This window comes from Chinchilla lanigera, unplaced genomic scaffold, assembly GCF_000276665.1.
Source record: "Chinchilla lanigera isolate Chin_1 unplaced genomic scaffold, ChiLan1.0 scaffold00154, whole genome shotgun sequence".
Lineage (NCBI taxonomy): Eukaryota > Metazoa > Chordata > Mammalia > Rodentia > Chinchillidae > Chinchilla > Chinchilla lanigera.
Window position 1 is genome coordinate 2075585 of NW_004955555.1, and position 10745 is coordinate 2086329.

The 10745-nt window shown below is 52.2% G+C and overlaps 1 protein-coding gene and 1 long non-coding RNA gene across 3 annotated transcripts in view; one reads left to right on the forward strand and one right to left on the reverse strand.

Moving 5' to 3' along the window:
• Positions 1–10645, forward strand: part of Relb (v-rel avian reticuloendotheliosis viral oncogene homolog B) — a gene marked incomplete at its 5' end in the record, with an annotated part of 25697 nt that extends 15052 nt beyond the window's left edge. For both annotated transcript variants that reach the window (XM_005412484.2, XM_013508745.1), the window contains 7 exon segments: positions 2412–2503; positions 2615–2746; positions 4389–4493; positions 5858–6073; positions 6716–6784; positions 6893–6970; positions 9989–10645. In XM_005412484.2, coding sequence (XP_005412541.1) covers positions 2412–2503; positions 2615–2746; positions 4389–4493; positions 5858–6073; positions 6716–6784; positions 6893–6970; positions 9989–10374 — 1078 coding nt within the window. In that variant the 3' untranslated portion in view covers positions 10375–10645.
• On the reverse strand, positions 11–603 carry LOC102030246. Its single transcript, XR_264971.2, has 3 exons — positions 332–603; positions 199–247; positions 11–115 (listed from the first exon to the last, which is right to left on the reverse strand). It is a non-coding gene; the product is annotated as an uncharacterized LOC102030246 (long non-coding RNA).
• Positions 10646–10745: the final 100 nt, after the last annotated feature.

Sequence of the window (10745 nt, forward strand, 5' to 3'; positions counted from 1 at the left end):
CCCCCTTCCTCCTCCAGCCCCGCACCTCCTCCAAGTCGGCAGCGGTGGGCCGCGGGGCCAGGCGCTCCAGGCGCAAGTGCAGGCGGCCGGAGGGGACGTCGTCCAGGGCCAGCCACTGTGGGGGCGGCGGGAGGGCTTAGCACGTGGGCGGGGGCGCTGGGAGATCCCGAGCGATCTGCGCGCTCATCTCACGCTCACCTCGTCCAGGAAGCCACTGCCCAGGACCGCGGCGAGGCTCACTTTACACCTGCGGGAAGGAGACAGATGGCAAACGGCCAGGCTCCGGGAGCCGCAGAGGCCCAGCCTGTCTGCCGGCGGCCCCGGCCCTCACCTGCCCAGAAAGTCGTCCTTGTCCAAGTCCTTGTCAAAGACCTCAGCCTCGAGCTCTTGGCCGGGAATCGAGGTGACGATCACCTAGCAGAGAACAGCGCAGGAGAAGAACCCTCCCTTTCCCTCTGCGAATTACTGCATTCCCACTCCTCCAACCCCGTCACCCGAGGGCAGAAGGTTTTGGGCTGCTGTGGGAGCGGGAAGGAAGGACACACTGAGCCGAGTCCCAGCCACTCAGTTCTGACTTCTTTTGTTTTCTTTTTTTTTTTTTTTTTTTTTTTTGTACAGGGTATCAAACTCAGGACCTTGTGTTTGCCAGGCAGGCACTTGTGCCACTGAGCTACATCCCCGGCCCAGTACTTGACACTTGTACCTTGTTTCGTTTTGATTTTTGTGGGTCTGGGATAGAACCCAAAGCCTTGTGCATACCATGCAACTTTTCTACTACTGAGCCACGTCCCCAGCCCCTGCTCTTTGTGTTTACATCACAGTCATCTTGGACATCATTCCCTATCAGTATATATATAGTTGCCCTATTCTTTTTCTTGGCTATATAATATTCCAAATGTGTGGATGTACACAAATTTTTTTAAAGTTTTTATTTATTTATTTAGTCATTTTGAGGTAAGGTCTCTCTCTGCAATTCAGGCTGGCCTTGAGCCCACTTTGTAGTTCAGGCTGGTCTCGAACTCACTACCATCCTCCTGCCTCAGCCTCCCAAGTGCTAGGATTACAGGCGTGCACCACCATGCCCAGCCACAATGAAGTCCTCTGTTAATGGGCCCCTATGTTGGTTCCAGTTGCTTGTTGTTCTGTGACCAACAGTGCTGCTATGAGAAGCTTTGCATATATGTCATTTCTTCTCTAGGGTCAGCTCTTTAAAAAATGAAACTGTTGGGTGTAAGCTGATCCATTTATACTTTTACTGATTTATTAATCTGTGAAAATATAAGCTCATGAGAGCAAGGGCTTTCTGTCCTGTATTCTCTGCAGTGTCTCAGAGCCCATCCTCATGCTTGGCACATGGGAGATGCTCAGGAATTACTTGCAGCGCTGTGCCATGCCGCTGGTAATCCCTAGCCACAGGAGGACGCTTTATTCTCCACAATCTCGCCAGCACGGGCTGTCACAAAGTGTTTCCATCTTGCTGTTTTTTGTTTTGCTTTGTTTTTTGCAGTGCTAGAGATCAAGCCAAGCAGCACTGTCCTACTGCGCTACATCCTCCGCACTTTTCTTCTTCTTTTTCTTTTTTTTTTTGTTTTTTTTTTTTTTGTTTTTCTTCCAGTGCCAGAAATCGAACTCACGACCTTGTGCTTGCCAGGCAGGCACTTTGCCGCTGAGCTAAATCCCCAGCCCCCTCAGCCTTTTTCACTTTATTTTGAGATGGGGTCTTGCTAAGTTGTCTAGGCTGGCCTCAAATTTGCAGTGATCTTCCTGCCTCAGCCTCCCAAGTAGCTAGGATTATAGACATGTGCTGTTGCACCTGGCTCCATCTTTGCTCTTTTGATGAATGCAAGGACAGAAATCTCAATGGTGTTTATTTTTGGTTTTGTTTAGTTTTGAGACACAGTTTTGCTTTATAGCCCAGATTGCCCTTGAACTCACTGTGTAGCCCAGGCTGGCCTCGAACTTGCAGTGATCCTCCTGCTTCAGCCTCCTAAGTGCAGGGATTACAGGCATGCGCCACCACGCCCAGCCTCGGTAGTGTTTAATTGACAGTTTTCCTCTGTGAATGAGGCTTGTGTTTTCATATGGGAAAGGTAAGGCAGGTTCCCAGCTCTCCTCAAGAATCCTTGACACCTAGCAGGGTATGGCTGTACACACCTGTGATCTAGCACTCAGGAGGCTGAGGCAGGAGGATCAAAGTTTGAGTGCCGTCTGAGCTACATAGTGATTTAGCAAGTCCCTGTCTCAAAATAAGAAATTTTTTAAAGGGGGCTGTTTGTGTAGCACAGTGCACTGGCCCTGGTCTCGGGGCGAGGGGAATAGAAAAGAACAGAAAAGGACCCTTAAAACTGAAGACCCTTCCCTGAGCCGGGGGGCCCCCGCTGCGCCTCAGGACTGCGCCTCTCTGCCTGCAGCTTTAACAACCTGGGCATCCAGTGCGTGCGGAAGAAGGAGATCGAGGCTGCCATCGAGCGCAAGATCCAGCTGGGCATCGACCCCTACAACGGTGAGCCTGTGTCTGCCCACCTCGCCCCTCCCTGCCCTTGCTGGGTCTCGGGTGTCGCCCGCCCTTCCCTTCCTGTCATCGGCCACCACCCAAGCCTCCCTGTCCCCACAGCCGGCTCCCTGAAGAACCATCAGGAGGTAGACATGAACGTCGTGAGGATCTGCTTCCAGGCCTCCTATCGGGACCAGCAGGGACACATGCGCAGGATGGATCCTGTGCTCTCTGAGCCTGTCTATGACAAGAGTGAGTGGAGGGTACCCTGTCCACCAGCACTGTGCTGGCTGCCGTCTCAGAAGCACCCTGCCCCCATGGCATGAATAAATGAAGAATTCTTATTTTTATTTGTCTCACTAAATCTGTGTACACTGATTCAGCTGCTCAGCTGTATCAAGGCTCTGGTTCTTCCATGATTTTTTTTTTTTTTTTGGCTTTTTCCTCATGGGCACAAGATGGCTGCCACAGCTCCAGACATCATGTTTGTGTTCAAGGCATGAGATGGGCAGTGCTACCTTGTATGGTAGTACAGGTAGTACACTTCCTATTTCTGGGGATCAACATTTACTATGGAATTGATAAAAATGGGACTACGTAGTGTCTCTTAGTGTTAGAGAATTTCTAATGTATATACATACTCCAGGCAGCTCTAGGTAAAAGGCATCATAAACAATAATTCCCTTTCTTTTACAGAAAAAATAAAAAATATATCTTTCCCAGAATCCCCTTGGTTAATTGTTTTTTGGTACTGGAATTGAACTCAGGACCTTGCGCTTGCCAGGCAGATGCTGTGCTGCTGAGCTATCTCCCCAGCCCCTAGAATCTCCTTGGTAGACAACTACTGCCATCTCATTGGCCAGACTTGGTTCCCTGGCCACCCCTAGGCAAGAAGCTCTGGGAACGCTGGTATTTAGGCTTCCCACTTCCCTGGAGCTGTACAGACATGGTGTCGGGTGAGGAGTAGCTGTTGGGCTTCAGCAACCTACACTGACTGCCGCAGACATCAAAATGAGGCGCGGCAGAAGGTAAAAGGGGTTTTATGGGTGCAAGTGATAGAACAGAGATAGAGGAAGGAGAAACAGCAGCAGCAACATTTATTTTATTTTCCGTTCACTAAAAGAAGTTAAGAAGCTGCACACTACAGACAAGGCACTGGGGATGTCATTAGAGACCGGTGTTCTGTCAGCTGCATGTCCTCCATGTTTTATTTTGGTTTGGCTTTGGGTTTTTTGAGACAAGGTCTTGCTGTGTAATCGAGGCTGGCCTTGAACTCACTCTGTAGCCCAGGTTGGCCTCAAACTCAATGGCGATCCTTCTGCCTCAGCCTCCTGAGTGCACCACCACGCCTGGCTGTTCCTCCATGTTAAGAGTTATTCTTGCAGTGCAGCTATAAGCGTCTGTCTTACCTGCTTGGCATCTCTGGCTCCCAAAGACAGCTGCTTTTAGCTTTTTTTTCTCTCTTTTTTTTTTTTTTTCTGAGTCTCAGGGCTGTCTCTCATTGGTCTGAGTTTGGTCATTTGTTCCTCTTTGACCAACCAGCTGTGGCCAGAGGGAGATGAATGCTCTGATTGGCCAGATCGGAGCACATAATCAGTGCTGAGCTGGTGCTGGTCCCTCCAGGACCATTGCTGCCAGGACTGCCAGGTGGGAAAAACAAGTATCCACTGCAAGATTTCAGGTCTTGAATCCCGCTCCAGGGACCTCCCTGGGCCCCCTCAGACCTCCCCGCCCCACCCCACCAGCTCTCTGACTGTGAAGGTCCCCTTGGGACAGACACACCACAGACCTCAGTGCCAAGGATATGCCACTTCTGCCTCCCCCATGGCCACCTGGGGTTGATGACTGAATCCTTGTTTTTCTTCATATTTTTCCGCCTCTCACTCCTCCCCAGAGTCCACAAACACATCAGAGCTGCGGATTTGCCGAATCAACAAGGAGAGTGGGCCGTGCACGGGTGGTGAGGAGCTCTACTTGCTATGCGACAAAGTGCAGAAAGGTGAGGGGCCCAGAGGTGCTGGGTAGCAGGGCCGTGGGGCTGGAGGATCCAGAGCCCTGGCTTTGGGGACAGACCAAGTGGGACACTGGAAGCCAGGTGTGGTGGCGCATGCCTGTAATCCCAGCACTCAGGAGGCTGAGGCAGGAGAATTGCTGTGAGTTTGAGGCCATCCTGGGCTACATAGCAGGATGCTGTCTTAGTACAAAACAAAACAAAACAAAAGCACCCAAGAAAAACAAAAACAAGCAAGCAGTTGGTACCCGGGCCCACTTGTCCTTGAGCAAGGGGAGCTGTCTGGGCCCGCGCTGAGGATGATACACAGACAGTTCCGACTTAGGGTGATACAGCTTCCAACTTTTCAGCTCTATGATGGTGTTGTGGGAACAATATACATTCAGTAGAACCCTCTTGCTAAGTCAGTAAGTTGCCCAGGCTGAGCTCAAACTTGGGATCTTCCTGCCTCAGCCTCCCAAGGTACTAGGATTGCAGGCATGCACCACCATACCCAGCTAGGAACTGTATTTTGAATGTTGATCTCCCGGGCTGTTGATATCTGGCACTCCCTCATGCAGCTGGGTGGTCATAGAGAGCCACGGTGCCCAGTCATCCTGAAATCACAAAATCACAAGGAGAGCGCTGGGTGTGGTGGCGCACGCCTGTAATCCCAGCACCCGGGAGGCTGAGGCAGGAGAATTGTTGCAAGTTCGAGACCAGCTGGGCTACAAAGTGAGCTCAAGGTCAGCCTGAACTGCATAGCAAGACCCTGTCTCAAAAAGACAAAAAAAAAAAAAAAAAAAAAAAAAAAAAAAAAAAAAAAAAAAAAAGAGCACCACAAGATGAAAGAGCTGATGCGTCACAGCATACTGTGTTACTAAGTGATGGTGTTGGGCAGGTTAGGTGTGGTAAATGCATTTCTGACTTAACGGTATTTCAGTTAGGATGCGTTTAGTGAGATGTGACCCGATCATTAGTCAGGGAGTGTCTCTATATAAAAATGTGTAAAATAGTTGGCTGTGCTGGTGCACGTCTGTAATCGCAGCACTTCGGGAGGCTGAGACAGGAGGATCGCAGGTTCAAGCCCAGCTTGGAAAATTTAGCTATTTAGTAAGAGCTTGCCTCAAAATTAAAAACATAACAAAGCCCTAGGGGTGTAGCTCAGTGACTGGGTTCTGGGTTCAATCCCCAGGACTACAAAAAAAAAAAAAAGAAGAAAAGAAGAAAAACGTTCAGTGCCTGGCTCACCATAGGTCTCCAGTGGAAGTTGGTGGCCATGCCGATCTGCTTCTTTAGGGATGTTAGGGTTGATCTGGGGGAGACCGAGGGTCCTGACATCGTGGCTCCACACTGCCCCTGCTGTCCCGCAGAGGACATATCCGTGGTGTTCAGCACAGCCTCCTGGGAAGGCCGGGCCGACTTCTCCCAGGCTGACGTGCACCGGCAGATCGCCATTGTCTTCAAGACACCGCCCTACGAGGACCTGGAGATCCTGGAGCCTGTGACTGTCAACGTCTTCCTGCAGCGGCTCACGGACGGGGTCTGCAGCGAGCCGCTGCCTTTCACCTACCTGCCCAGGGACCATGGTAACCTTGTCCGCCAGAGACCAGGCCTTTGGTTGTGCTTGGGCGATGCTGGCAGGGACAGGCAGAGGGAAAGGCAGGCTCAGAGCTCCCTAGACTGGGGCTTCCCTGCCTCTGCCTCCTGTGCAAAGCAACGTAGCGCCTGCTTGTGGTGTCAGGGAACAGCTGTTCCTGCCTGGCCGGTGCAGGGTAGTGCTGGGAATCCAGTGGCAACTAAGACAGCTCCCTGCCCTGCCCTCAGGAGGCTCACTGAGAAGACCAGAGTGGGCAGGACTGGAATGGAGACATTCAAGGGACTTCATGACTAAAGGGGGCAGCCTAGAGGTTAGGGAAGGCTTCCTGGAGGGGGAGCTGCTGAACTTAGGACGGGAGGGTGACTGAGCTGGGCCTCCAGGGCAGTGGTGGGAGTTGAGGAAGAGTGTTTTAAGCAGCTGGAAAGTGCAAAGGTCCTGAGGTAGGATGGCACCTGAGGTGTTCTGGGAACGACAAAGAAGTCAGAGTGGCTGGAAGCAATATGGATGTTTATTTGCATTGGTTTCTCAAGAGCCAGCTCAACTATCTCCTAAATAGTCTCTATGATTGGGTATCAGTTAGTTGCTATTATTGATGGGTCACTGCTTGTATGCCCCTGGCATTCCCGAACAGACACCTACGGTGTGGACAAGAAGCGGAAACGGGGGATGCCCGACGTCCTTGGGGAGCTGAACAGTTCCGGTGTGTCCCCTCTGCCCCCGTTGTACCCATCCCCAGGTCCCTGGGAGGGGGTGGCCACCCCCCCCACCCCGTGAAGGCATTCTCATCTCTTGTCCTCCCTTCCTTCAGACCCCCATGGCATTGAGAGCAAACGGCGGAAGAAGAAGCCAGTCTTCCTGGACCACTTCCTGCCAAGCCACAGCTCAGGTGGGTCCCGGCTCCCTGCAAGCTCCTGCTCCTGCTTTTTTAGCAGCTTCCCCCAGGCCAGTGATGCACCACTTAGCCAGTGCCATGGAGTGGACAGAACAAGGGCTCTGGAGACTGACTGGAGCCTCGGGCCTCTGTAGGGCTGTTTACTTGCTGTGTGATTTTTGCCAAGTTGCTCCACCTCTCTGATCTTCCAGGGCTCCTCTGAAAACTCTAACCACCACTTCACTGAGTCTTAACAATTAAGACAGCCAAGAGCCACATTGCCCTCAACGTTCCCAGTCTTTTTTTTTTTTTTTTAAAGAAAAAAACATAACAAAAGACAAAATTCCAAAACAATACAATAGTGGGGTAACAATGGTTAATACACTGTGTATTGTTATCTTTAAATTAGAGTATGAGATATCAGCATGTAATTGTCCAAACAATATTAGCATAAATCTATCTTTTCAATGAACTAAGAGAAATTAGTAGTATAACTATTTTAACTATCTTTTATTTTTATTTATTTATTTATTGTCTTTTTGAGACAGACTCTCGGTATGCAGTTAAGGCTGGCCTTGAGCTCACTTTGTAGCCCAGGCTGGTCTCAAACTCACACGATCCTCCTGCCTCAGCCTCCCAAGTGCTGGGATTACAGGCGTGCGCCACCACTTAACTATCTTTCATATATATATAATTTTTCCTTTTGCCTTTCCCTTTTCTTCATTTCCCCAACCCAGTTGCTCTTTTCTTTTGAAGTTTTTCCCGTATGTTACCAGTCTTGCCTGATCTTGGAAGTTAGCAGGGTCAGCCTGGTTAGTACTTGGTTAGGAGACTGCTTGAGTGTTGGGTGCTGCAGGCGTAAGAAACATTTTTGAAGCATATTTCTTCTACAGACACTGTGTGCCAGGCACAGAAGTGCTCTGTGTGCGCTTACACCTAGTCTGCACAACCGCCCTGCCGGGTCCCCCTCTTACAGGTGAAAAGGCTGAGGCCCAGAGCGGCGAGGTCACTTGTCCCAGGTCATAGTGCAGCAGGGACTGGGCAGGCAGAGATGAGCCGTGATGTGTGAGGCAGGCGACAGGGAGAACGGTGCAGGTGGGGGCTGGAGCCGGCTAATCTCCAGTTAAGAGCTGATCCCCGTCCCTGTCCCTGTCCCCTGCAGGCCTGCTGTGGCACTGGCCTGCTCCCCACTTCCTTCAGCTCCCAGCCTAACTGGCTGCCCTCTGAAGAAGCCTCCCACCCCACTGACCCCAGCTCCAAAAAAGCTGTCCCCAGCCAGGCCTGGTGGTATACTCTGGGAGGCTGAGACAGGAGGAGCTTAAGTTTGAGCCCAGGCTGGGCAATTTAGCAACTTAGTGAGAGCCTGAGTCAAAATAAAAAATCAGAAAGTGTTGGGATGTAGCTCAGTGTGAAGGCCTTGGGTTCAGTCCCTAGTGTTGTACTACGGGGGAGGGGGGCAGGGAGGAAGCTATCCCAACAGGAGCTAGGCCAGGTTACCTACCAGGTGGGATTCTATCGTCCTCTACCTGGTAACCTATGCCAGTAGCCCCACCCCTAGCAACCACCAATCCCTAGCCCACTCCACCAGCCTCCCACCTCCAATCCCCACAGCTCCCTACCACTCATCTGCCTGCCCAGTTTCTCAAAGTCCTAAGCCCCCTCCTTCCTTCTTGGGTCACAGCCACCGTGGCAGTGCAGTGTGATGGTGACACACATGGCTTCTGGAATCTGCAGGTCAATTCTGAGTACAACTTAGGAGCCGTGTGACCTCTGTGAGCCTCAGTTTCTTCATGTCAGATGGAGACACTATATCTTAAGTCCTTGCTGGTATTTAGTAGGATTGTGTCACGCAGTTATTTAGTACAGTGGCTGGAACAGATTTCATGCCTCGAGTAAGAACATGCCAGATCAGGAATGCCACCTTCACCTGTTATGATCATGTTTAACTGCATTCACAGCGAAACCCACAGTAACAGGATAGAACTTTATTTCTCCTCACCTGAACACAATCCAGAGGTAAGCATTCCAGGGATGGCCTGGTGGCTGCATGATCATAACAGACCCAGGCTCCCGGCAATTGCAATTTGCAGTTGCCACTTCATGGTCCAGGCTGTCTGCTGTAGCTCCAGCTATCATGTCCATATTCCTGTTAGCAGAACTTAGTTACATGATCACATGAAGCTGCAAGGGAGGCTGAGAATCCCAGTAGCCCTGTGGTTTTGGTTTTGTTTTTTTGAGACAAGTATAATCAGCAGTTGCTAATGAGAAGAAGAGGGGTTGGGGGTGTAATTTAGTGGCTACCATGACCAAGGCAGTGGGTTCAGTACCCAGCATGGGGGTGTGTGGCTTTCTTGCTTTGTGGCGCAGGCTGGCCTACTCACTCTGTAGCGCCCAGGCTGGATTTGAACTTGAAAGGATCTTCCTGCCTCAGCCTGCTGAGTATGCTGCCATGCCTGGCCTGGCTCTTATAATGACACTTATTACCTTCCAATTTGGGGGTTTGGGACTATTTCCCATGAAATGGAACTTTCATTTTGTGGGTTCTCCATACTTAGGAGTGGGACTCCTCTTCTTCTTGGCAAAAACATTGTGCAGCCCTACAGGAGTGCAAATTGAGTGCTGGTTCCACAGTTGGACAACTGTGTGACTTCCAGTTATTTTGCCTGTTTGTTTTTTTTCCCTTCGCAGTGCCACGGGTTGATCCAGGACTTTGTGTGTGCTCCGCAAGCGCTGTCCCACTGAGCAACATCCCTTTATTTATTTATTTTTTTTTTTATTATTTTTGTGGTACTGGGATTGAACTCAGGGCATTTGCACTGAAGCTCCATCCCCAACGATCTTGCTAACTCCGCAAGTGCCCACGGTGGGCTGAATGAAACTTTTTCTCTTCTTGCCTCAGCCTCCCCAGTAGTGGGTGGGATTTCAGATGTGCATCACTGAGCCCATCAAATCAAAGTGGTGATCAGCCACCCCACAACCCGGGGTGGGGCGTCTCAGGTCGCCCTAAAACCAGCCTCACCTTTCTCCTGCCAGGCGCGTTTCTGCCGCAGTCAGCCCTGCTGGCCGACACAGACTTCTTCCCCGGCACCGTGTCCCTGCCCGGCCTCGAGCCCCCCGGCGCGCCCGAGCTCCTGGACGATGGCTTTGCCTACGACCCCACGGCGCCCTCGCTCTTCACCATGCTGGACCTACTGCCCCCGGCCCCGCCGCTCGCCAGCGCCGTCCCCGGTGGCGGGAGTGCGGGCCCGGCGATCGGGGAGCCCCCCGGCCCCGAGCCGCTGACGCTGGACTCGTACGCAGCCCCGGGCCCTGCGGACGGCGGCACCGCCAGCCTCGTGGGCAGCAATATGTTCCCCAACCAGTACCGCGAAGCGGCCTTCGGGGGCGGCCTGCTGTCGCCGGGGTCCGAGGCCACGTAGCCCCAGAACACCGGCGGGGCCGGGAGGCTAGCGGGCCGGGGCACCGCACGCTCGGGGCCGCGTGGTCAACTCCGACCCCGCGCCCGATTGGACATCTGCAGGCCTGGGGAGAAGCGCGGGGCCACGGCTTCCCCTGGAGTCCTGTTTTCAGATGAGAAGGAGTCGGGGGAGGAAAAGAAGCGCCCTCTCGGGCCGACGGTGAGATCCTACGTATTGTACAACCTGCGGGTTGTTCGCAGTCTTCCCAATAAAGACGAATTTTTAAGCCGTGGAACGCCTCGTCTATTCGCGGGGAGAGCACCCCCGAATGTCCCACAGCCGACCGCCCATCCTCTGCTCCGCCCTCTCCCCAGGCCCCGCCCCCGTGACGG